Raw genomic sequence first — 24,685 nt, forward strand, 5'->3', positions numbered from 1 at the left:
TCGGCATCGCGGCCGGCGGGGCAACGACAGCACCGCCATCGAGGCAGCGGCGGAGATCCTTCCAGGAGAAACCAGCACAGAAAACGAAAATCAGGCACAAGGAGACCAGCTACGGCGTCGGACGAGAGCCGGGAGGAGCGGGCGACGAACTCACTATCGTCCGGGGCGCTGGCTCAGCTAAACAGGGAGAATGCACGACAGAAGCACAGATCCGGCGGGGGCGGCCATGGAGAGACGAGGAGGAAACGACCGCGCCGCGAAGAGCCCCGCGAACCCGAAATGACGCCACCGAAGCCGAGAAAGCATCAGCACAAGCACAAGAAACGACGAGTCGTCAGTGGGGCGATGATGGAAGAGGGCAGGGTCCGACGGTCTGGGTTAAGGGGTGGCGGTCGCTGGAGCGAGGACAGTCTGGAAAAAGAAGACTACTACCACCGGCCGCGGCAAAAGAAGTCGCGAAAGAAGCTTTGTGAGCCGGACATTTGCAAACGGCTTGGGGGACGTTGGGGCTAACAGCTGCATCTAGGGATTCTGCTGGCATGCAGTCTGGTGGTTCTCATCATCGTCATCGTAGTGGCGGTGGTGGTGAGCAAAAAGAAAGCAGGCGATGATGATTCCCAGGACTCCAGCCTGGGCGACAAGGACCGGAGCAAGATCCCGACAAAGTGGCAGAACACGTACCTCGACCCGTGGACGTGGCAGACGACAACGGGCTTCAACGTGACCTTTACGGAGGAGATGGTGGGCGATCTCCCGGTCATGGGACTCTTCACGTCGTGGGACGACTCGAACAAGGCAAACGACAAGGTGCCGGCACTGAACGAGAAATGGGGGTCGTACGGCGATAGACCGGCCCGGGGCGTCAACTTGGGTGGATGGCTATCGCTCGAACCGTTCATCACACCATCCTTGTTCAACTATAACACCAACCTAGGCGTCATCGACGAGTGGAATCTGTGCAAGCATCTGGGCGCCTCGGCATCCAAAACGATCGAGGCACACTACGCGTCGTTTGTCACGGAGGACACGTTCAAGGCAATTGCGGCCGCGGGCATGGACCATGTGAGAATCCCGTTCTCGTACTGGGCGGTGCAGGTCTACGACGGGGATCCCTACATCTTCCGGACGTCGTGGCGGTACCTGCTGCGCGGCATCGAGTGGGCGCGCAAGTACGGGCTCCGCGTCAACCTCGACGTGCACGGCCTGCCGGGGAGCCAGAACGGCTGGAACCACAGCGGTCGCTGGGGCACCATCGGGTGGCTCAACGGGACGGACGGGCAGCTCAACGGCAAGCGGTCGCTCGAGATCCACGACCGGCTGTCCAAGTTCTTCGCGCAGGCGCGGTACAAGAACATCGTGACGCACTACGGGCTGGTCAACGAGCCCAAGATGACGTTCCTCAAGACGAGCGACGTGATCCAGTGGACCAAGGACGCGCACGACATTGTGCGCAAGAACGGGGTCAAGGCGCTGGTGGTGTTTGGGGACGGCTTCATGGGGCTGGACAACTGGAAGGGCCTGCTGCCGGGGTACGACGACATGGCGCTCGACGTGCACCAGTACGTCATCTTCAACCAGGACCAGATCGCCTTCACGCACCAGAAGAAGGTGCAGTACGCGTGCGAGGGCTGGACGCAGCAGGCGGAGCTGGCCATGGACCCGGCGCGCGGGTACGGGGGGCCGACCATCTTCGCCGAGTGGTCGCAGGCCGACACGGACTGCGCGCGGTACCTGACGGGCGTGGGCTGGGGCAGCCGGTGGGAGGGCACGTACGACACGGGCGACAAGGCGTCGTCGGTGCTGACGCCGAGCTGCCCGACCAAGGACAAGTCGTGCTCGTGCGCCAAGGCCAACGCCGACCCGGGCCAGTTCAGCGACGACTACAAGAAGTTCCTGCAGATGTTCGCCGAGGCGCAGATGCACAGCTTCGAGAAGGGCTGGGGCTGGTGGTACTGGACGTGGAAGACGGAGAGCGCGGCGCTGTGGAGCTACGAGGCCGGGCTCAAGGCCGGCATCCTGCCCAAGAAGGCGTACGAGCGCGACTTTAACTGCGACGCCGACGTGCCCGACTTTTCGGGGCTGTCCGAGTCGTACTGATTGTCCAGGACCCCCCTTCCAAGAAAGTTGTGCGAGTGAAGGAAGCGTTGACGGGGGAGGAGATTGAGTTGGCATGGCACAGCGGGTCGCGGCATGGGCACGGCATTGGGGTGGCATGAGTCGGAGACACAGGCGTTTGGGTGATATTTATGGATGTTGCTTGGACGGCAGCAATAACTCGAATTTGCGATTATAGATGGAGGGTCAAGAATTGGGACAGACGGGGTTGCGATGTGTTGCTCGCACGGGGTTGTACGTTATGCCATAGTCAGTCAGTCAGTCAGACTCTGGACTCTGTCGTTGTTAATACATGGGAGTTGACTGGACAAAGACTACCCTCGCCCTGCCGGCTATGCGCCGAGGAGGAAGACAGCCGAGAAACTGTTTCCTATCATCAGCCGCTCTCCCTCTTCCAGTCTTCACATGCTCATCATCCGTCTTGGCAATGGCCCTGCCAGGCAAGCAATTCACCGCCCCAGTCCTTCGGCCGACCGGCATTTCTGCTCCTCCTCGACTCTACATACCGGCACGTCCCGTACGGCGCCGCCACGGGGCTCCACCGACTCGGCCCTTCGCGCCGCCAGCCCAAAGCGCGAGGCTCGGCCTTGTCGCCGCCATCTCCGAGACCGTACGTCCGTTCGACTCTCTCTCTGAGTCACCGTGTGGTGGCCCCCCGGAAACCGTGCCGTGCGTACCGAGGAAACGCCCCGTGGGGGGAGGGTTCGAAAGGTCCGCTCCGAGGACATGTCCGTTGCGGTAGGAGCTGGCCAACTCGGCGCTCTCGACAGCTGTGCCGACGGACGCGTTTTTCATTCATCATTGCTCGGCCACTGCCGAATAGCCTACCTACCTACCGAAGGTACTTGCTGGGAGCAACGATGACCCAGTCTCCGGGGCTGAACTGGGGGGGAAGGGCCTGCCGCCAGCAGAGTTCCGGCACGATGGAGCCCGCCGTTTACTTCGCTTCGCTAGCCATGGATCGACCCGCTAGCCTCCCATCCTCCCTTCGCCTTCAGAGTTTCGACGGCACACATTTGGCGCCCTAGTGACGCCCCCAGGGCCCCTAAAACCGACCCGGGAATAATGACCCGGTCCGCCCCCGGCAGCCGCTCAGAGCCAGCATTTATCAGCAGGTCGCGTTCGTGTCTGATGATTAGTGACACTTGGGGATGACCCGGTCCCTATGGAGACGCAGCTCAAAAAAAAGAAGGCAGTACATACGAGCCGATCAAAAAGGTCGTCGAGCTCGGCCGACCTCGCAATGCTCCCTTTCTGAGCCCTGGTCGCGTCATCATCCCTCTCCGCAAGCTGCCCGGCTACTCACCCACTCACTCACTCACCCGTCCGCTTCGTCCGAGCGCGAGCGAGCCCTCGATGGGGTAGAGAGAGAGAGAGAGAGACAAGAAAACGTACATAACTGGAACCCTTCCTCCTTGTGGTCGCCCATGAGAGTTCACCACTGTGAAGCGCAGGGTTTTCTTTTTTTGTGCGTTTTATCAAAGCGTTGAGGTCCGGTTCCCCGAGTCCATGACGATGACGATGGACGAGCGCAAGCCGCCACGCGACGATGGCGTCACCGGCGACAACGACAACGCGCCCAACGGCGGCGGCGACGCAGAGCTGCAGCTGCGGCGCTCCGCGACGAGTAGCAGCACCGCGCCCGCCCGCCCGCTGTACAGGATCCGGTCGCAGAACGGCTACGGCGTGTCGGACGAGCCCAGCGGCGAAAGTGATGGCGATGGCGGCGCAGCAGCAGCACCAGCCCCTGGACCTGGAGCAGATGGCCGGGGCGCCAGCAGCGAAAAGGACCCCTTCGAGGTCGGCTGGGAGAACGGCGACAGCGATCCCCTCTGCCCGCGCAGCTTCAGCAAAGCTCGGAAGTGGCTGATTGTCTTTATCGTCTCGCACGTCAGCCTATGCGTGTAAGTCAAAGTCGAGATATGCGAAGGACAGAGAGAGAGACAGAGAAAAGGGGGGGAGGAGAAGCAACATGACGGACTCACACGCTGACCCAAACAAATCGCAAACAAACAGCACCTGCGCCAGCTCCATCTACACGTCCACCTACGCCAAGATGGAGGCCGAGTTCGGCAACTCGCGCATCGTCTCCGTGCTGGGCCTCTCGACCTTTGTGCTGGGCATCAGCTTCGGCCCCATGTTCCTCAGCCCGCTGAGCGAGTTCTACGGCCGCCGCCCCATCTACCTCGTCGCCTGGACCACCTACCTCGTCTGGCTCGTGCCCCAGGCCGTCGCCCGCAACGTCGCCGTCGTCCTCGTCTTCCGCTTCTTCGACGGCTTCTCGGGCAGCGCCTTCCTCGCCGTCTCGGGCGGCACCGTAGGCGACCTCTTTGCGCGCCATGAGCTCCAGGCGCCCATGGCCCTCTTTTCCGTCTCGCCCTTCATCGGACCCAGCCTCGGGCCCCTGCTCGGCGGCTTCATCAACTACAACGTCGATTGGCGCTGGACTTACTATGTGCTTCTCATCTGGTCGTTTGCCCTCTGGCTGGCCATTGTCTTTCTCGTCCCCGAGACATACCGTGAGTTTGTTGCTCTCCTGTCCCCTCCCCTGCCCCGTTCCCCCCTCCCGCTCATGCGTGTCTCACCTCAAATCTCATCTCATCTCATCTCACCTTCCTTGTGTCTCTGCAGACCCCATCCTGCTCAGGAACAAGGCACGCGCACTCCGGAAGCAGACCGGCGACAGCAGGTGGACCGCCCCGTCGGAGCGTGTCAAGAAGTCCATGGCCCGCGCCATCGGCCGCTCGCTGCTGCGGCCCTTCCAGCTCCTCCTCTTCGAGCCCATGTGTCTCAACCTTTGCCTCTTCTCGGCAATCCTGCTCGGCATTCTCTATCTCTTCTTCGGCGCCTTTCCCCTCGTCTTCGGCAACAACCACGGCTTCAACGTCTGGCAGACGGGCCTGGCCTTTCTTGGCATCATGGTCTCCATGCTGCTGGGCGTCGCGACCGATCCCTTGTGGCACCGCATCCGCGCCCGCCTCATTCGCAAGTACGAGCGCGAGACCGGAGTCAGCGGCGCCAGCGAGCCAGAGTTTCGCCTCCCGCCCGCCATCCTGGGCTCCCTGCTGGCCCCCGCCGGCCTCTTCATGTTTGGCTGGTCCACCTATCCGTGGGTGCACTGGATCGTCCCCATCATTGGGTCTGCCATCTTTGGAATGGGGTGAGTGCTGCTCCCCAAGCCCCTTTGTTGCACCGCATGCCCGCCCCGTACATGGTGACGGTGACTGTGACCATCGTCTGCGCGGGAGGGTCACGCCGCCAACCCCTGTGCTATCGTGACCCAGGCGGCGACCCAATTGCATCATCAGAGTCCGTCTTCGCATGGCCGGCGCCCCAGCTCCAGTCGTTGCTTTTAGTAGTAAGCCGTGGAGCGGGCGAATAGGCCCCGGCGGGCATGACACGGCCCTGACCGGTGCAGCCCGCTGTCTCACTCCGTTCTTGTGATGGCGCGTCGCGTGTTTGATGATATCCGTCATGGCTGTGGAACTAACGCAGACATATCACACAGGAACGTGCTCTTGTTCACGGGCATCTTTACCTTTTTGGTGGGTACTTTGCACAGAAGCATATCGAGTCAAGTTGTGGCTGCGCTCCACGCCAAACCGAGTCGCTAACACTGGCGAACAGGTTGACGCCTATCCTTTGTATGCAGCAAGCGCACTCGCTGCCAACGCATTCGTGCGTTGTCTCTTTGCCGGTAGGTCCAGCCCGGCAGCACGCGACGCCATAAGCCACGGCTGCCCTCGACGGACGCAGCAGCGCCATTGTTTCACCTCCATACCTGTGTCACGAGCTGATGCTGACATATACTCGCAGCGGCGTTTCCTCTGTTTGGGGACCAGATGTATAAGAAGCTGGGCTACCAGTGGGCATCGTCTTTGCTGGCATTTCTCACCGTGGCCATGCTTCCCTTCCCGTACATCTTCTTCCGGTACGGCAAGCAGATTCGACGCAAGAGCCGCTTCGCCAAGGGCTAGACGAAGCATGACGATTTGGGGGGATTGGGCAGATGTGGTTAGACAGCTATTAGAGCCTAGACCCAAGATGAAACATTGTCTCAGTTGCAGGGTTCGCGGGCCGAGGCGCGTGTCGAGCATCGCATGAACGCCCGCCGACCGTAGTATGTAGTTGGTCAGCGCCAGACTAAAACAGGCATCGTCACCGCTGCCACTTGTATAAGCCGAGATACGAGGATGGAGGCGGGCGCGTCGAATGTACAATACGAAGCACAACACAACGACATCACGCAGACTGCCGACGGCGGACAGGGCTGCCCAGAGCCTGAGCCGCGCTGCCTGCCGTCTTCTGCCTCCAGCGCGCTGCACGACGACCGACGAGCGAGGCGAGCCGTCTGAGCATCTGGGGAGCGCAAGCGCCTTTCGATGCCCGTCACACGACGCCGAAATGGCGCCTCGGCTTGTCACCCCCCGCCACGGCCTGACGAACAAACCGTTTGGGTGTGCTGGTCTGTGACGAGGGGCGCCGGCGCTGATGGAGAGTCGGTGTAGCTCAGGCCGGCGCGTCTCACCAGTCGGCGCGAGCAGCACATCACTCGCATACCTTGGGTGGCGGGTTAGCAAGATTCGCTCCTTGACACCCTGTGCCTGTCGGAGCAACGGATCACAGCATCTGCAGCTGGAAGCAGACTGGGGCAGGAGAGCATGGATGGGGGGACCCCGGCGCCGTGGTTGGCAGTTGGGACTGACGCCTCGCAGGCGCCCGCTGGAGGCGCCCTCGTCATTCATGCCCCGGACTGGCATCAAGCAAGCAGGGTGCATTGACGTGCGAGGGCCACGGCCAAGGGGCGGAGGCGTCCGGGTCAGGGGATATGCGCTGCTGCCTCACATGCCAGAGGCAGCAAAGCACGGGCGCAGCATGTGGCCGTGTGCGAATGGCCCACGATCACCGCCAGGACTGGGCAGCGATGCAACCGCGGGATCCAGACGGACCTGCACAGAGGCATGCACGAGCATGCGCATGTGGGCGTCGCTGTATGTATCTGGGTGCATGAGGTATGAATCTGCGATGAGATGGATGGAGGCGTGCGGCCAGATTAGATGGCGGCGGCGGCGGCGGCAGCAGCAGGCGCACGGACTCGGACTCCGGAGCGTGTGTGGAGGGGCGGGGAGGCGCCTGGAAAGCCTGGGGAAGACGGTCGGCTCGGCTCTCGGTTAATGCGTCCCCATACCGTACGGGTCGCACGCATGGGGAGCGGGCGTGATTCGAGGGCGCGTTGACCGGTGGTGAAGGAGGTGGTGGTGGAGGTGGAGGTGGTGAATGTGGGCTGATGGTGAAGATGCCGGGGCGGCGTGGGTTTGGGGGACGGCGAATAAGTAAGTGGTGGCCTCAGTCAGCAATGCAGTGGTGGATTGATTGATTGTCTAGGAAGGCGCAGGCGAGACAGTGATCAATTGAGGCAACAGGCAATAGTTATGTACTGTACAGTACGTTATACAGTACGTATGTACATTGTGCCTCATGGGCCCTGCCAACAGTCCGTCCCCAGCTCACAGCGCACGAGCAACAATACCCCCACAATGCAGTCGGTCGTAGCCTTGTGAGTGTTTGTGCCGAGACGTTGGCCCTCTCACGCTACCTTGCATCATGTTTCCACTCCTTACCTGATCTTACGTGCAGAACCTCTGGGGGCTGGACTCGCTCGTACGTGCGCCTCGACCTCGGCGGGCAGGCAGGCAGGCAGGGCACCGACGGAAGGGGGCGTCGCCTCGCTTCCCGGAGAAGTCCGCTGCTGTGTCGCCGCGGGCTTCTGCAGCCGGATCGAAGGAGACGTGCTGTCGTTCCAATGCGAGTCCTGGCGCCCGGCGGCTTGCGGATCAGCACGGCCACTCCCCTGGGTGCTGGCACTCCTGCTGCTGGTGGATGAAGAATCGGTACGAAGTGCTTGTAGGTACCAGTCGTTTCCGTCCGATGCGTCGCTCAAAGGACACGCGGCCGGACACATACGTAAACGCAGGCAAGACAAGGCAATGCGAGGCAGGGCAATGTACTCAAAGCAGAACACGAAACAAAAAGACACAGGACGACTTTCCCCGAACAGCCAGACGAAACTGGAAACGCACCTGCTGCGCCGTTGCAGGAACGGGCTGACGGCCGGCGAACCTTGGCCAGCCCGCAACTCTCGACTCCGCCCCCGGCCAGCAAGCCACCAAATTTGATGCACGCGCCGCCCGTGGCCCTATGCCCCAAGACATGAAGATTGATTCATGCGCCTCACCCTGTCTGTCAGTGCCCTTCCAGGCACGTCCCACGGCATCCGGCATGGCCCGCTCGCTGTCTTGGAGGCGCACGACTGTCATCAACGAAGCCGCTCTGGGCAACTGCCCACGCGCCGTCGTCGACGAACTGCCTTCCATCCCATCTCGGTCGCGGCACCCTGGACTAGCGCGCTGGAGCGAGTCTTGGTGTTGCGGATCAGCTCCACTCCTCCCTCGAGTTCTGTCGAGGTGCTGCTGGAGACTGGCTGAGGATGGGATTCGATGCACCAGCTTGCTTGCCCACTGCGGCGTGCCTCAACGGCCGCGGTACAGAGTACCTGCGTTGCGTGGCCAGTGCAGCGGACGTCCCGGCACAAACGGCCTCCACTCCCGCCGTACCCGGTATCGGCCCCGGGCTGCCCCTCCGCTAACCTCGGGCCAACCACGACGACGCTGATTCCCCAAGCCTGCCCGCCACCTGCCCGCCCGCCCACCTCACGCTGGAGGTGCTCCAGGCCCGCCCGCTGCCCCGAGGCGGGGAGGCTCCTCGCCTGCGCGCTGGGAACCTGGCCTCCATCCCGTCCTGCGACGCGCTGAAAACCCCGCATTCAGGTGCGCGCGGGCTTGCCGGCCGCGGTGCCCTGGGCATTGGGCCGCATGGCCGCTGCAAAAAGGCGACATGCCCGCTGAAAGGCGCTCAACGTCGCCTTCGGCCCATCCATCCAATGGACCGGCTGAGCAGTTGACGGAGGCATTGGCTGGCATTGGATCCTGTTTCCCTCCCCGGTTCCATCCCATCCCATCCCTCCCCATCCACGCCGTGGCCCATCCATCCATCCCATCCCATCCATCCATCCCACATGGAAACCGCAGGCCCAAATTGATGGGGCTCCTCCAGGCCGGTCCCGCACCATCACGTAAACAGCCATTGCGACTGCGCTTTTACGACTAGCCGAGCTTGACTCAACACCAACCTCCAACACCCTGCCTCCTCTCCCGCACTTCCTCCTTTGCCTCTCTTTCGCCTCTCGCGCGCCGTCACCGTCCGCACGAGATCCCCGTTAACCTCTTCGCGCCCCTGGAGAGCAAGTATTTCGCGAGCCGCCTTCGACGCCGACCTTGGGCACCAGGAACCTGGGTGTGTGTCTGTGTGTCTGCGTGCGTGCGTGCCGGTTCTGCTCGCATGCCTCATCTCTGCGCGACACCTGCTGCACAACCGCCGCGCGCCCCAACTACGACGCCGACGCCAACACCAGCTCGTCCGCTCGTCCGCGACGCCCGCCTGTACGACGCCTTCGTCTCTGCTCCTCCACGTCCGGCCCAGCGCCCAGCGGACCCCTTCGCTCGTCAATGGTCGATGCGGGCAGGCACATGGGCAACGGGTAGCTGCGTCTAGGACACCACCACGGCTCCCCCACACTCTGTCTCTCGCGGTCACTGTCAGATCCGCCACCGGCCGGCGTGCTTCTCGTCCATATCTACGTCCAACAGGAGTCGCGCCCTCGCCTCCTCTCGGCCGCCAGCCGAGCCGAATCACCGCTGCGCAACCAGCACATCAACGTAGCCGCGTCCGCCGTTCCAACATCTTGGGTGCGCCTCCGTGCTGCCAGCGAACGCCCGCCTCCCGTCTCTCATGCGGCCGACCTCGACGCCGCCCAACTGACGACCGCCGCCCGCGTTACACGGGAGCGCCACGCTCTTGGCCCATCTCCGCTTCATTGGACGTCGCCTGCGCTCCCTCTGCTCAGAATACGAGCAGACATTGACGTCCAAGAGCCCTGTTTCGGCTGGGTACCCGATCACCTGGACGGCAGGTCACAGCGATCGGCCGCTCCTCTGCCAGCGCGACTCTTGTCCCAGGCCCAATCACACGCCCGCGGCTCGGCCTGTCTGTCTCAGTCCGCACGCGCTCCAGCCGACAGACGCCTTGGGGCGCATAGCACCTCCCCGATCCCCAAACCTCGGTGGACCCTTTGCGCGAAACCGCCTCCACCTTCTCACCGTACGAGGCGCTCCTGGACCAGCGGTCTGACCCCTCCGCCGCAGCTCTGTGCAACCGAGGCGCACGCCGGTGTGGTTTCGCAGCCACTTGGATGGCCCAGAGAGCCAAGCTCCTGGAGTCCGGAGCGTGCATAGCCGTCTTGACCGTGCGTGAGCGTCGTTGCAGTGGCAACCGGGGTGCTGTCGAGGCTGCCGTGCCCAGGTCCGACGGATCCGCGATATAAGACCCAGGCAAAATGCCCGACGACATGGAGGAGAACGACGCAGAGGTCTCGGACCACATGTCCGACAATGAGGACGAGTCGGAATCTTTTCTGAGAGACGACTCCAAGATGGGCGACAACGACGGCTCTGGCGAGGTCAAGAAGAAGTACGACCCCAAGGACCCCCTGAGGCCCAGGAGGAAGAAGGCCAGGCGGGCATGCTACGCCTGCCAGAGGGCACACCTCACCTGCGGTAAGTGATAACTGATGGCCACCGCCGCTGGCGACTCGGACGCTCGCCCACGCTCCGGCGGTGCCTTCTTTCCGACATGTCACCGCTCCTTGTCGCATCGGCCAACTCACTGACCCATGCCCATGTAGGTGACGAGCGGCCATGCAAACGCTGTATTAAGCGCGGCCTGGCCGACGCCTGTCAGGATGGTGTGCGCAAGAAGGCCAAATACCTTCACGACGCGCCCGAGGAAGCCCTCGGGCCCGTCCTGGGTCCAAACTACAATGCCGCGCGCACGCGGCAGAACGGCCAGCGACAGAACTCTGGCCAGTCGGACACCATGTCCACTCCCACGACAGGGGGAAGCTTCCTCACCCAGGGCGGCGCCGCGCCGTTCCCCGTCTACCCAACCGGCACCCAGCCTCAGGTTGCCATGGACGGCATCACCTTTAACCCCCAAGCCTCGCCGGTATCTCCGTCCTTCCAGGGCAACAACGCCCCGCAGATGGACAACATGCTCTCGGGCAACACCATGGACTTCAACGCCCTATTCGACCCCAGCAACCCGGCGCTGTACAACTTTGACCTCGAAGGCTTGAATTTCGGCAGCCAGTACGCCGGGTGGGAGTTTGGCATCCTCAACAAGATGGCCCTCGGGGCCGAGACACCGCCACGGGAAAACTCGATGTCGCAGACGCCGTCAACAGAGGCCAACTACGCGGCCATCTTCGGCAACGGAGCTGGCGCTGGCTACGATGCCATGATCGGCAGCGACTACTCTGGTATGGACTCTGGCCCCAACACGTACACGCAGGGCAACCTCCAGCACGGCCTGCCACATGCATACGCCATTGCGGCCGGCCCAAATAGCCTTGCCAGCCCCAGCACCGACGCAACCGCGAGCCCCCAGGCCGCTATAGAAGCTTCGCCGGGAACCAGTGCCTTTGGCAGCTTGCCGGGCGTCTCCGCTACGGCGAAGATGAAGTCGAAGCAGGACAAGCTGACGCAGACGATTCTCGGAAAGAGACAACGAGATTCGGCGGCCGTCTACGCGAGCGTCAAGGAGCCATACCCGTATACGGCTGGGTTCCACAACATGATTTCGGTCATCAAGGACCGACTGCCGCTGAACAAGCTCCTGCTGATAGCCAAGTCTTTGGGGGAGATCCGACCATCATTCATATCCTGCACCAAGGACCTCACACGCGAGGACCTGGTATTCATGGAGAAGTGCTTCCAACGGACGCTGGTTGAATTCGACGACTTCCTCCAGCACTGTTGCGCTCCGACGATAGTCTGTCGACGATCCGGCGAGGTTGCTGCCGTCAACAAGGAGTTCACCGCGTTGACGGGATGGACAAAGGAAGTGCTCTTGGGCAAGGAGCCGAACCGAAACGTCCACGTCCGCCCGGCGTCGAATGGCGGGTCCGTCGACGGCGATAGCGGTTCCCGGACCGGCGACTCCACGCCGCGGGCGAAAGAGCCGGCAGGCAACCGGTCGCATCCTGTTTTCCTGGCGGAGCTGCTCGACGACGACAGTGTCGTGCAGTTCTACCGCGACTTTGCGCAACTAGCCTTTGAGGACAGCCGGGGCAAGGTACAGCGGAGCTGCAGCCTGATGAAGTACCGAACACAGGAGGACCTAGACGGGAAGAACGGGACCTCACGCAAGGATCCGAGGACGGGGATCCTGAGCAGCCGAGTGACGCGAATTGATGGCGAGCACGGCATCTCGCGCATCGAAAGAGACGGCAAGGTGAACTGCACGTACTGCTGGACGATTAAGCGAGACGTGTTTGACATTCCCATGATGATTATCATGAATGTGAGTATCAGTCCTGCCCTGGATGGGTGCGTGAGGACGGGGAACTAACAGCCGCACGCGCAGTTCTTACCGAGATATTACCCCAACCAGGAACCGCACCAACTTGCGGTATAGCCTACGTGTCGCCGAGATGCTTTTTGCATGGGTGGTGTTTTTGTTTCTTGTTCGAATTTGTCGCAGCCTTCTTTGCAAAGAAAGGGACTGGACTGGGTTGGGTTTAAATGGGATGTAAACGGATTCACTGGGCCTTTCGGGAGGAGCCAGTGGGCAATGAAGCGGTTTGACGACGGACGGCGGGCGCTCGGTGCGCCTGGGCCGTGGGGATTATGGGAGCTCGACAAGATACCCGCAAATACGAGACGACGCTGATTCTGCACGTGCATGTTTTTCAGAGGAGGGAATAGCAAGTGGCCTTCTATTTTCTAAACGCAGCCATCGTGAGCGCTATCCTGCTGCCCTGCTCTGTCTGTCTGTCCGCCTATCCGCGTGTCGGTCCGCCCGGGCCGTCCACCTGACTCTCCACCATCAACAAGTCAGTGGTCTTGGGAAATAGTCTATAACGGCTTGACGAGCCACTCTGCGCCCTCGGCCGACGCCCCGCTGGGGCTCCAGTTCTCGCGCGCGAGGCTCTTCCTTGCGACGTCGCAGTCAAAGTTGATGTCGTCGATGAGGGCCTCGAGGCTCTTGTAGTCCTTTTCCTCGCGGACGAAGCCCAGGATGAGGAGGCGCATGTGGCAGCCGTAGAAGTCGGCGGCGAAGCGGTGCAGGACGTGGACCTCTGCGCTGCGGACCGTGTTCTTGTAGAAGGGGTTGTAGCCGATGGACATGACCATGGGGAAGACGGCGAAGGGGGAGGAGGGGGATGATGAGTTGGTGGTGGTGGTGGTGGTGGTGGTGGAAGAGGGGTCGGCGGTGCCGTTGCTGGTGCTGGAGTTGGCGGCGGCGTTGGGGTGGGAGGCGGGCAGGTCGAGAGCTGCGTAGCCAAAGTAGACGCCGGACTTGGCGTCGGCGATCCAGGGCGTGAGGGACGCGTCGACGGGGAGGTTGGCGGTTGGGATGCCGAGCTGTGCGTGCGTTTCCCGTGTCAGTCAGCGTGCCCCAGGTGATTCAGAACATGTCCGATGCCCTTCGCCCTCGATCACAACGCCTTATCCTCTCCACCCGCGGCTTCTCACTCCCACTTCCCTCCAAAGCCTCCTTGCACGTTGTGTTCTTTGACGAGAGATAAGAGGAGCCTTCTACCCACGCTCCACGGACATGAAGCTTAGGAGAGGAGCTGGTGGCGGACGAGGGGAAGACGACCAGGATGACATGTCCATGTCACCCTTCCGCCTCGGACGGGGCATAGGTGATGCACAGACACGCAGGGAGGGGCAGAAACTCACCTCCTTTGACCCGCGCCCAAAGCCCGAAATGACCTTGCCCTCCATGCGCAGCGGGTACGGCGCCTCGGGCCCGGCCTCCGGGCCGACAATGTCGGGTCGCGCCGCGGCGGCGGTTGTGTCGGTCGACGACATGTCTGTCTGTATCTACCGCGGGGTTCTCGGAGCGGCTTTTTCGTCCCAACTCGCTCGCTCCTCGGGCAGCGCTCCCGTTCGCCCTTTTGCACGGCTATCCAAACTGATTTGCCGGGGCGAGTTTCAAATGCGTACGACGCCCCAATGGTTGCGTCTATGAGAATGAGAATCGTGGGTTGCCGGTCCCGGTGAGTGAGCGAGAGATGTGGTAAGCCAGGGCGGAATGGACATCGATGGATGACTGTGGTTGCATGGCATGGCACATGCCCACCTTTTTTATGGCGGGGCAATTGGGGACCCTCGCTCGAGTGCCGTCAGCGGCCCCGCCCCGGTCGGAGAGATGTCGACACCGAGCTGCGGGATGGACCGGCCCAAGCGGTCGGGCCCATCGAGGTACAGACCGTGCAGTAAGCAGTCAGTACACGTGGACACGGCTTAGATGGCGCTTGCGCCAATATATGAGTTCGCACTCGTAACATGTCTGACATTTTTTCGTTGGTATCTCGGCTTCGAATCGCAAGAGAAAAACATACAAATGTAGCAAAGCCACCACCACGGTCCATTACTCTACGCCTCCAAGGCCCCGTCGCGCGTCATAGCATCGGGAACGCACATCCACCTCGTCCTTCGTGTCACTTGCGAAAAGCCGGTGCATGTCGGGCCAGGATCCCGACCCCGGGCAGAAACATGCCTGAGACTGCATGGACCACGTGAGCTGCCGCGCGAGGTGCCCGTATCACGGATAGCCGCAGGGAAACAGACCACAACCCGGTGTAACGTTGACATGAACCCTTGCGTCGTCGCAGATGCACAGCAAGATTCAAGCTTTGCGGTGTAGGACGGCATGGCCGCCAGCACTTCCAAACTTCCCCTCCGCAACCCTCCTGGAAACGCGTCCCGGCACCACCCCACTGCCAGTCGCAACTACTGAGCAGCAGGCGTCTCCGTCTCCGGTGCGGGCTTCTCGGGCCACTCGGTGCGACCGAGTCTGACAATGTCCTTTTGCTCGATGGACCAGTACTTGCTTGGAGCCTTGCCCTCGTTGGCGAGCTGCACCGCCCTGATGGCAGCGCGGGCAACGACATCGGCCTCCTGACCGACCGAGTCCTTGAGCCCGTGGCTGATGGCGCCAAGGCCACGGACGGCGCCCTGGAAGATGCCCTCGAGGGCACGGCCCTCGCCGCGGTTGCCCAGAAGCATGCCGGGACGGAGAATGATGGCCTGGTCAAAGTCGAGGGCCTTGACGGCATCCTCGACGCCGTTCTTCATCTTGGAGTAGGGGAACGAGCTGGAGAGGAAGCCGCGGGTGCCGCCGCTGGAGATAAAGACAAAGGTCTTGACACCGGCCTTCTTGGCGGCGGTGGCGAGCTCAATGTTGAGGTCGTGGTCGATCTTCCACTGGTTCTCGATGCCGCCAGCGGCGGCGCGGGTGGTGCCGAGGGCGGAGAAGACGGCCGTGGGGAGCGGCGCGATGGCGGCGAGGGCGGCGGCCCACTTGGAGTTGTCCTCTTCGACGATGGCATCGAGGTTGGCCGCGGTGGCCTTGGGGGCGCGGCGGGAGATGGTATGGACGGTCTTGAAGGTATCGAGGGAGAGGAGGGTCGAGAGGATGTTGGAGCCGACGAGGCCGGTCGAGCCGATGATGGCGGCGGAAGACATGGTGGACGGTGGTCGGTGGGTCGTGCGCCTGCGCGAAGCTTGCGATGGTGACGATGAGGGTGATGTTCCTTGACGGATGGGGAAGCAGCTCGCGATGGGGTCTTTGGATGGCCTTGCAGAAGCAAAGATGGGGTTGTGATGGAAGCTGGATGGAGCTGAAGGCAGAGGTGGTGGTCGAGGGCAGGAATGTCGCAATCAAACTGGTCCAAAGGGAGGAGGGAGGAGCTGCCCCGGAGCAACTTGCCTCGACCTGCAGCGTTTCAGCAACTCGTCACGCAATTCGCTGCCTGCGTGCGCCAGCCGATGTCAATCTCGAAGCTTCATGCGAGGGGCAGCGGCCAGGGTCTGGACTCTGGAGCTCGTTAGCCAAAAGTCAATCTGCAGGTTGGGGACGCCGCTGCGGACAAAGCGTGCATGCATCGGAAGGTGGAGGCAAACTCCGCCCTGGGGGGAGCTGTCGCTGCTGCTGGGTGGGTGCGACACTGCGGACCTCGGCCTGGATGCGATGAGTGCTTCTCGGCTACAAAATAGAGAGCCGTGCCTGTTGGGACAGGATCATTGAGCCAGCTCAAAGCATGGCGGCCCGCCTGCGCAACAACAATCTTAATCACATCGTCGCGCCTATCGCTACATGGTCGAGCTGGTTGATGGGCCAGGCGTCGCTGCCGGCCAGGCCCAAGGGGCCATGACGTCGGCGCAGAACTGCCCGTAACGGCGCTCACACCACTGGTGGTGTCCCAGGGCATTTAAACAGGGTGCGTCCGTGCGTGCGTTGGGGGTTCATTTTCCTCGAAGTTGGCGCCGTGGAATCTGGTCCCCTGGTGCTTGGCCTCTTGGGGTTCGACCTTCTAAAATGCCAACACAAAGCCATTGTCAATGCTCCGAGGCTGTCCGTCGTGCCAATCGACAGCGGGTAACCCTTGGACCAGGTCCAAAGTAAAGTACGTGTGAATCTGTGTCTTGAGATAAAGAGTCTGCCTAAGTTCTGTCACTATCATCTCGTGCTACGGAGTGCTTGCAGCCCATAACGCAGGCGAAGCTCCGTGAGAGCAAACAGCTCAGGGCAGGCAGTTGAGGCTGCATGTGGGGGGCCTTGGGGGGCTTGATTCCAGCCCTGTTGCACCTCTGGCAATTTGTTCCGTCCAGTGTCGCTGCCCCAGGCTGCAGCTGGCGCCACACAAGCTGAGCTGTACCTACTGTGCCACTTTGCGCTGCTGCCCCTCCACCCAGCCCAGCCGGTCATCCACCACCCAGCAATCCCGCTCCGTTCCCGCAGGACCCTGGTCGACTTGCGACGACATCTCTGCCTGCCCGCCAACATCCACCCGCAAGCCTCCAAGACTCAAGCCTCCGATCTCGAGCGCATCCCCCAACTCTGCGCGTCCACTACAGGCACACGGCCTTGCCTCACTCCTCCCACACACACATCGTCGTCCCTCCGGCCGCCCATCATGGCTACTCAATACGAAGGTAACCCGCACCTTCCCCCCTCAAGCTCGCATCTCCGTCTTCCAGCCCGGCCTCGCCGCCGCACACCAAGAAGAGGAGAGCTAACTTTTGTGTCACTCCCCAAGTCGAGCACAACATCCAGCTCTCGGAGCCCCGCCGCGCCGGCCGCCGCGTCGACATGGCCTCCTTCTTCTCGCTCCTCAACCAGCTCAGCAGCGACCCCTCGCCGTCCACGGGCGCGACCGGCGGCGGCAGCGGCGGCGGCACGCACTCGCCGCACAACAACCCCCACGCGACGCCCACGCCCGTCGACACGGCCGCCCTCTTCCGCCTGCTGCAGGACCAGCTGCAGACGCTGTCCGCCACGGCGCCCACCCCCGACAACCGCGACTTCCTCGACCGCCTCGTCGCCTCCCTCGAGGAGGACATCATCGACCCGCCCACGACGCTGCGCGGCGTCGACCAGCAGTTCGTCGACACCCTCGACCGCGTCGCCCGCAAGGGCCTCGCCCAGGACGACGACTGCGCCATCTGCAAGGTCCCCTACCTCGAGGACGAGTGGTGCCTCGTCGTCGAGCTGCCCTGCAAGGGCCGCCATCGCTTCGACCTCGAGTGCGTGGGGCCCTGGCTGCGCAGCAAGGGCACGTGTCCCATGTGTCGCGAGGAGATGGGCAAGAAGAAGCCCGTTCCCGTGGTCGAGGACGACGAGGAGGACGACGACATGATGTACGGGTAGCCAGAGCTCGGCTCGCCGAGGTGGAAGCGTGGGTTGCTAAGCGGGTAGGGGGTTGTCAAGGGAAATGGCGTCTTCTGGAGTCTCATCGTGGCATTTGGCGGGTTTTGCGACGCATCATTCATATACCAACCGCCGCATCAGGTGCTTCTGGATTGAATCTACACTTTCTAGTGGACTCTTGTCTCTATCTTTTCGTGCCAATTTTCCCCACCCATACCCTCGTTACGGGCCCTGGGGATTGTCATGTACATCTTCCCTCGCCATGCTCACGCAGACCCCTCGTCGAGGTCCTTCATCTTGTCCACCACCTTCTGCGCCCTCTCCTTGAGCTGTCCGCTGCCCGCGCTGCCCGCGAGCGCACCGATCCTCTCCCTCCAGAAGCGCCAGCGCTCGTCGCTCAGCCCGGGCTTGCCAGTCGCGAACAGCTGGCCCGGCTTCAGGGCGCGCTCCTCCATGGCCTCGAGCTGGCGGCCGGCGTGGCCCTGCCTGTGCAGCTCGTCGCCCGCGTGCGTGATCCACTCGCACGCTGTCGCCAGGCTCGTCTCCTTGGCGCTCGTCGTGCTCAGCGGCGGCTCCTCCAGCCCCGACCGCAGCTCCCAGATGGCAAAGTTGTCCCAGCTCTGCAGCTTGGTGCCGAACATGCGCGCGGCGAACGAGTTGAGCGAGATCCACTCCCGGATGGCCTCGTTGTCGCGGTCGGAGCCGTCAAACATGGGACGCACTAATGAGTAAATGTACCTTGTCAGCAAGATCAAGTCGCTCTTTGTTGCATACGGGGGGCAACGACAAGGCCGCACCGGCCGTCATCCGGTTGTGGGATGGTGTCACACGCACTGTTCCAGGCGTCTCTCATGTTGGGCCCCAGCATGGGCAGCTCCGACCAGACGCGCGTCTTCTGCCCCCACATCTCGACCTCGTCGTCGCGCCGGGCCTTGAGCTTGGCGATGACGGAGACGAGGAGCTGCATGCGGGCGTCGTCGGCGGGGATCAGCTTGACGACGCCGACGAGCAGCGACCACCACGCCCAGAGGAACTCCTCGGCGTCGCTGCCCGCCGCGGCGGCCGCGTACAGCTTGTCGACCTCGCCGGCCGTGGCCTCGGCGGAGAGCTCAGTGGGCGCGGCGCCGTTGACGGCCGCGCCGAGGACCTCGAGGATCTTGGACTCGTGGGAGGGGGCGGCGCCGGCCGCGGCGTCGGTGCCGTCGGTGGGGGCGGCCGGGGCGAGGGAGGAGAGGTCGATGTTGTTGTTGTTTGAGGCGGCGGCCATGGTTGCTGCGGGCCGCAGGCGGCAGCTCGGATCGTGAGGTTGGTGGTGGTGGTGGTGGTGGTTGTGGTGATGGTGCGGCGGGGTGCTCGGTGAATGACGTCGTAGCTGCAGCTGTTGGTCTGGACGCAAAGGCAGCCGCGAGCGAGAAGATGCTGCTGTTGTGGTCGGCGGTGGTGGTGGCGGTCTCAGCGTATGCGTCGTCCGAATGCTCGTGAGGCGGGAGAGAGATTTACTGTGTACGTTGCGCATCGGCGTCATGCGTGCTGGATCCAGCAGCAGCAGCAGCGCCGCCTGCCCGCCCCGCGGCGCTTTGGCGATGCGGATCTCGGGACGTGGGCGGGCGGGAGCACAGGACAGGACGAGCTGCGTCACTGAGGAGGGGAGGCGGGGCAGGCCACAGCACCCCTCGGCAGCCTGGAAGCCACATATTTTCAGGGACCCCCGGCGAACCACGGCCTGCTAACGAAGCATGCCTGGGCGCCTTTCCAACACCTGCCAAGATAGGCAGTGGGGCGACAGACAAGAGGCCAATCAGTGGTGGAGCCCCAGGCACGATCTTGCCCTGGGCAAAGTAACAGCAGGGACAACTGCTCAAACACAACTCTCGAGCTGCAACGTCAGTATCGGATTGTATACATAATCCGAGTCAGAGTCCGGCACCCGCCGGCCATGCAGCCGACCCGAGTCGAAACACGTGAGGCGCGGCCCCATCAGGTGCCATCACCCACCAGAACTGCAGCTGAACGGGGGGTCCCGCACTCGAGTCCATAGCTCGTCCGTCCATGCATGCACGACGACGCGCGCCAGTGCCCCCAAGGTTTCACGGAGGCTGCGAACAGATCACAAAGGATACAGAGCACCAGCCGAACGGCAAGGCTTCCACAACCGCAAGCCCGCAAGGTCGAGATGCCGCCGCTCGTGCTCGTATCCGTGGGTCCGCAGGGACCCCTTTCCGGCCCCGGGCTGCCGTCCGTCCCGCCCGCTCGCTGTCCCTTTGTTTGTTTCAACCCCTTCTTACGCATAGCGGGCGGCGTCTTTCATCGTATTCCACGCGGCTCGTGAGGGGGACTCGGCTCGTCGAGGTGGTGCTTTCCCCGTACGCGAGTTGCGTCCGAGTAATGCGCTATTTGCTGTGTCTGTGATGCAGCCGTACATGCAGGAACGGTGCAGCATCTCTTGGGATAGAAGCATTCTGCCGACTCGTGCGTGTTAGTCGGTGGGTGTAGTGTGTAGTCTAAGCGAGCGCGGACCAGTATATAGGACGATGCTTCTCCTCGCCGTTGATGCCGTGACCCCTCATCGCCTGCACTCACCTCCTGAGCTCGAAGCACATCAAGCATACCGTCTTACGCCGTACTTGTTGCTTGCTTCGGTCATCATGCTCGTCCTTGCCCTCATCACGGGTCTCGCCGCCCTCGGCCAGGCGCTGAGCTTCCCTCGCAGCCAGGGCTCATACCGGCCCAACATCCCGAGAGACCTCGCCGACGGCGTCTACACCGTGTCTCTGGATGCCCGCGGGCAGGAGATCCACGCCCGCGTCGCCGGACCCTCAGTTGCCTCCACGGTCGCCCAGCTCGCAGCCCCCCTGAGCAACCCCGACGGCGCCACCACCCGCCGCTCCGAACAAAACGGCATCGCCTCCAACAGCATCTCGACGTACTGCGCCTGCGACCACCACTTCGACCGGGTCAACGGCACGCAGGCCATCGACGACCTCGCCAAGCAGCTCGGCAACGGCACGTGGTTCGAACAGCAGGCCATGTACGCCAGGAACGGAGACGTCGGCGTCTTCGTGTACAGGGGCACGGGCGTCAAGCGCGCGTGGGCGTCGGCGGGGAGCCTCCGCGCCATGATCAAGATTATTGCCGCTTCGTGCGGCGAGGGCGTCGTCAGCGCGGCCCGGTACGACACCTTCGCCGAGGGACAGGCCGGCGCCGTCACGGGCTTGATCAACTTGCAAGACAACCCGCAGCCCAACCTCGGCGGCGTGAAGTCGTGCCCTCAACCCACTGCCGAGGCGAAGTTCAAGGCGTCTTGATTTCGATTTCTCGGGGGCTGCGCGTTTGATGGAAGATGCGGGGGGAGGTGACCGCAAGGCGGTCTTCATGTACTTATGAACCTTCGATTCTTCTGGTGCCAGGCCGCATTATACATTTCAACTTGAACATGGCCAAAGCTACTTGCCGTAAACACTCCTCATGCTATCGACATCTTCATGCCGCCGTTGGCGCACACCACGCTGCCCGTCGTCCAGCCCGCCTCGGCCGAGCACAGCATGTCAATGGTGCCGGCGATCTCGCTCGTGAAGCCCGGCCTGCGCCCGCCCATGCCCTCCCTGACCGTCTTGTCGAAGCGCTCCGCGTCGTCGCCCGCCGCGTCCAGCACGGCCTTTTCGCCGCTGTAGCTCGCCAGGGGCGCGGCGTCGACGTACGGCTGGTTGATGCGCCAGAACTTCTCGCCGGCCTCGGCGTACATGTCGCCCCAGGCGGGGCCCGGGTTGACGGCGTTGACGGTGGCGCGCTCGGCCAGCTCGCGGCTCCAGGTGCGCGTCATGGCCTCGAGGGCGGCCTTGCTGCCGGCGTAGACGCTCTGGCCCTGGTAGCCGATGGAGGAGCTCACGCTCGAGACGTTGACGACGCGGCCGGAGCGGTCGCGCGGGAGGTGCGGCGCGACGGCCTGCGTGAGCAGCAGCGGGGCGAGGACATTGACGTTGTAGACGCGCGTGAACTCGTCGGCGGCGATGGGCCCCAGCGCGGCGTCGTTCATGGCCTGGTTGGACGACACGCCGGCGTTGTTGACGAGTATGTCCACCTGGAAGTCTCCCGAGGTGTTGTACGTCGAGAAGAAGCCCTGCGCGGCGTCGACAATCTTGTGCGCCGCCGCCTCGGGGCCTGAGAGGTCGGCCTGCACAGAGGAGCAGCGCATCTGGTGTGCCGACGAGAGCTCATGGCAGAGTTTCTCGGTGGGCTGCTTGGACGACTCGGAGGTGAAGACGAGGAGGAGGTTGCAGCCCTTGGCGGCCAGCCGGCGGGCGACAGCGGCGCCGATGCCTGTGCCGAGCGAGGTCAGTTACAAGAAGCGTTCATTAGTGCATTGGAAGCTCATTTCTACTCACCTCGTGAGCCGCCGGTGACGATGCCCAAATTTCCGTCGTAAGGTCTTGAGGGTGCCATTTTGTGACTGTGGGGTGATTGAGGTGAAAGGATGTGGCACGACTCGAGGAAGCCGCGAACGGGAGAGAGAATGAAACAGGCACGCACACCAGGGCAATGCGGTTGAGATTTGAAGGGGCCGACGAATATGGGTGAGTTTGAGGGGTCGTGGGGAGGGAGGAGGGGCCCCCGCGGGTTGATATTCGGAGACGGCAACGCGTGACGTCTTGCCGGGCCGGAGGAGGGTCACCCTGGAGGAGTCGAGGCCCAATCTGCTAGTCCTACTACTAACGGACGGATGCGAGGCAGGCACCCCGCAATCCGCCGGCTCGAATCTGTTCGTGTTTCCATCGTTGCGAGATTCGAGCGTGGTGATTTGCCGACGCGTTGCGCTTCCCTCGGCCGGGCTGCCGGGTGGTGAATGGTGATGGCGGCGGTCCGGGATGGATGGGTGCCTGTCGGGAAGGGACCCGGCGGGATCGCGGTGGGGGGGCGGGCGTTCCACTGATGAGGTCCAGTGGACGGGCCCCGTCCCTTCCAGGTGTGTCCCGCTACAAGCGCTCGAATCGGAGCGGGCTGGCGGTGCCGGCGGCCTGGATGAAGTGGAAGTGGACGGGACGCCGTCGGCCGTGTTCAGTGGCTTGTATTGCAACAGATCAGATGCGCTCCAATATTATTATTATTCACCACTGGTATTTCTTTCTGTGTCTTGTGTATCATCACCAGCGCCAGTCTCGTCCAACCCGTCCGTTAACTACCCGCAAAACCCTTCCTTCAACCAAGGCCGCCAACCTCGCCCTTCTTCGGCGGACTCCCCGCGCCGCTCCTCCCGCCCTTACGCACCTCCCGGCCAGCTCCCCGGTCCGCGTCCGAACGCTCATCGCCCCGCGGCTTGCTGAGCTCCTGGTTCGCAGCCGAGCCCTCCACCGCGCTCTTGCCCCCCTTGCCGCCGTTCTGCTTCTCTTCCTCCGCCGCCGCGGTGCGCCGCTCCGTCTCGGGCCGCGTCTTGCTCGGGTTGAAGGCCGCGTCCGGGTGCGCCCCGGCCACGTCGTCGTCGCGTCCCGTCGCCGTGTGCTCCGCCGTGCGCGGCCGCAGCGTCTCGCGGTCCTGCGAGTCCTTGTAGGGCAGCGCCCGGCGGGGTGTCGTGTGGTATTGGCGCGCGACGGCGGCGGCTGAGGAAGAAGAAGAAGAGGCGGCAGCGGCGGCGGTAGTTCTGGTGACCGGTCGGCGGGGGGCGAGGACGTGGCGGCCGAGGGCGGCGGCGCTTCGTAGGGAGAGTGACATGGCTGGCGGCTGCGATGATGGTGCAGTGACTCGTATATGTTTGCTTGTGCACCAATATGGCTCAATTGACTTGAGGAAGACTTATATCGAAAAGTAAAAAAGTCCGTGGTGAAGCAATGGACTAGGCGTTGATATAGCCATGTCCAAGTCATGATGACGCCCAGGCACGGCACCGGACCTGACCCTCCGCGTTGACGTCATGAATGATGATGCAGCGCCATCGCCAGCACGCCGACGACCACCATTCTAGCTCACCACTGATGGGCCATTTCCCAGTCAGGAATGTAATTAGAGTCTGTCAAGAGTGGCGCCCTGAAATGCGTTTTAGATGCATTCACTTCATATACTGCGCCCCTCTGCCTCCCTGGTCCCTCCATTTGTGTAGTTTAGGTTAAGTCCTAAATGCTGTCACTTGCGCGATGTCTGGACTCTGCATATCAACAGTTCAACACTCTTATCTACGGAGGTACATGCATGCACTTTCCACAAGGCGTCCAAACTCCAGCAGACACTAAAATCTCAAAATCCTCGGTTCCGCATATCTTTGTGAAGCACTGTCCTGGGGTACGGCGTAAAGAAATTTGGAGTTCCGCGGATCGCTGACCACTACCATCACCCACGTCGTTGGACGGAAGAAACGGGGCGTGTGCATTGTCCCGAATGCGCATGCATAACATAAACCCTGGAGTCTTGGGGGCCGCAGCGACGGCCAGGGAAGTGTTACGCAGACATACAGTGACCCTCGTCTCCGTCATATGTGACCGCCCGGCAGCGTCGCCGAGCCGCCTGCGCACCCACGTCGCACAGCATCATCGGATCGGAGCCACCCCCTCTGAAGCTGACGCCCGCTTCGCCAACACCCCTACGCGGCTGGAGGAGGGGATGGCACCTCTGAGCTACAACAGGGCTCTTTGGGGCATGAGGGAAGCAGCGGCGTGGCCAGATGCGAGGCGAGCCAAGGGTTGGGCAATCGGCAGAGTGGTATAAATGGGCGCTGCTGCAAGCATCGACAGTGCCCTAACGTCTCGTT

General features: G+C 62.7%; 11 protein-coding genes across 11 annotated transcripts; 6 read left to right on the top strand and 5 right to left on the bottom strand.

Moving 5' to 3' along the window:
• Nucleotides 1-279: 279 nt before the first annotated feature.
• PLICBS_006102 (uncharacterized protein) lies at nucleotides 280-2,097 on the top strand (the record flags this gene model as incomplete). The annotated part of the gene is made up of 2 exons (XM_018319856.2): nucleotides 280-469; nucleotides 527-2,097. 2 exons carry the CDS (start codon nucleotides 280-282, stop codon nucleotides 2,095-2,097), a joined length of 1,761 nt encoding a protein of 586 aa, XP_018182330.2.
• A 1,527-nt stretch (nucleotides 2,098-3,624) lies between these two features.
• PLICBS_006103 (uncharacterized protein) lies at nucleotides 3,625-4,023 on the top strand (the record flags this gene model as incomplete). Its single annotated transcript, XM_065600863.1, has 1 exon — nucleotides 3,625-4,023. One exon carries the CDS (start codon nucleotides 3,625-3,627, stop codon nucleotides 4,021-4,023), a length of 399 nt encoding a protein of 132 aa, XP_065456935.1.
• A 148-nt stretch (nucleotides 4,024-4,171) lies between these two features.
• On the top strand, nucleotides 4,172-6,092 carry PLICBS_006104 (uncharacterized protein; the record flags this gene model as incomplete). The annotated part of the gene is made up of 5 exons (XM_018319857.2): nucleotides 4,172-4,634; nucleotides 4,747-5,275; nucleotides 5,624-5,660; nucleotides 5,743-5,812; nucleotides 5,932-6,092. 5 exons carry the CDS (start codon nucleotides 4,172-4,174, stop codon nucleotides 6,090-6,092), a joined length of 1,260 nt encoding a protein of 419 aa, XP_018182331.2.
• Nucleotides 6,093-10,567: 4,475 nt separating this feature from the next.
• On the top strand, nucleotides 10,568-12,705 carry PLICBS_006105 (transcriptional regulator of nonfermentable carbon utilization; the record flags this gene model as incomplete). Its single annotated transcript, XM_018319859.1, has 3 exons — nucleotides 10,568-10,787; nucleotides 10,916-12,591; nucleotides 12,655-12,705. The coding sequence occupies 3 exons, from the start codon at nucleotides 10,568-10,570 to the stop codon at nucleotides 12,703-12,705; spliced, it is 1,947 nt and encodes a 648-aa protein (XP_018182333.1).
• A 440-nt stretch (nucleotides 12,706-13,145) lies between these two features.
• On the bottom strand, nucleotides 13,146-14,108 carry PLICBS_006106 (riboflavin kinase; the record flags this gene model as incomplete). Its single annotated transcript, XM_018319860.2, has 2 exons — nucleotides 13,146-13,655; nucleotides 13,977-14,108. The coding sequence occupies 2 exons, from the start codon at nucleotides 14,106-14,108 to the stop codon at nucleotides 13,146-13,148; spliced, it is 642 nt and encodes a 213-aa protein (XP_018182334.2).
• A 924-nt stretch (nucleotides 14,109-15,032) lies between these two features.
• Nucleotides 15,033-15,767, bottom strand: PLICBS_006107 (uncharacterized protein; the record flags this gene model as incomplete). Its single annotated transcript, XM_018319861.2, has 1 exon — nucleotides 15,033-15,767. The coding sequence occupies one exon, from the start codon at nucleotides 15,765-15,767 to the stop codon at nucleotides 15,033-15,035; it is 735 nt and encodes a 244-aa protein (XP_018182335.2).
• A 1,451-nt stretch (nucleotides 15,768-17,218) lies between these two features.
• Nucleotides 17,219-17,952, top strand: PLICBS_006108 (uncharacterized protein; the record flags this gene model as incomplete). The annotated part of the gene is made up of 2 exons (XM_018319862.2): nucleotides 17,219-17,237; nucleotides 17,342-17,952. The coding sequence occupies 2 exons, from the start codon at nucleotides 17,219-17,221 to the stop codon at nucleotides 17,950-17,952; spliced, it is 630 nt and encodes a 209-aa protein (XP_018182336.2).
• A 266-nt stretch (nucleotides 17,953-18,218) lies between these two features.
• On the bottom strand, nucleotides 18,219-19,219 carry PLICBS_006109 (uncharacterized protein; the record flags this gene model as incomplete). Its single annotated transcript, XM_018319863.2, has 2 exons — nucleotides 18,219-18,673; nucleotides 18,787-19,219. 2 exons carry the CDS (start codon nucleotides 19,217-19,219, stop codon nucleotides 18,219-18,221), a joined length of 888 nt encoding a protein of 295 aa, XP_018182337.2.
• A 1,378-nt stretch (nucleotides 19,220-20,597) lies between these two features.
• PLICBS_006110 (uncharacterized protein) lies at nucleotides 20,598-21,257 on the top strand (the record flags this gene model as incomplete). The annotated part of the gene is made up of 1 exon (XM_018319865.1): nucleotides 20,598-21,257. One exon carries the CDS (start codon nucleotides 20,598-20,600, stop codon nucleotides 21,255-21,257), a length of 660 nt encoding a protein of 219 aa, XP_018182339.1.
• Nucleotides 21,258-21,415: 158 nt separating this feature from the next.
• On the bottom strand, nucleotides 21,416-22,392 carry PLICBS_006111 (L-xylo-3-hexulose reductase; the record flags this gene model as incomplete). The annotated part of the gene is made up of 2 exons (XM_018319866.2): nucleotides 21,416-22,269; nucleotides 22,335-22,392. 2 exons carry the CDS (start codon nucleotides 22,390-22,392, stop codon nucleotides 21,416-21,418), a joined length of 912 nt encoding a protein of 303 aa, XP_018182340.2.
• Nucleotides 22,393-23,145: 753 nt separating this feature from the next.
• On the bottom strand, nucleotides 23,146-23,655 carry PLICBS_006112 (uncharacterized protein; the record flags this gene model as incomplete). The annotated part of the gene is made up of 1 exon (XM_018319867.2): nucleotides 23,146-23,655. One exon carries the CDS (start codon nucleotides 23,653-23,655, stop codon nucleotides 23,146-23,148), a length of 510 nt encoding a protein of 169 aa, XP_018182341.2.
• Between the last annotated feature and the right edge of the window lie 1,030 nt (nucleotides 23,656-24,685).

This window comes from Purpureocillium lilacinum, assembly GCF_023168085.1.
Source record: "Purpureocillium lilacinum CBS 284.36 DNA, scaffold_4, whole genome shotgun sequence".
NCBI classification, from domain to species: Eukaryota; Fungi; Ascomycota; class Sordariomycetes; order Hypocreales; family Ophiocordycipitaceae; genus Purpureocillium; species Purpureocillium lilacinum.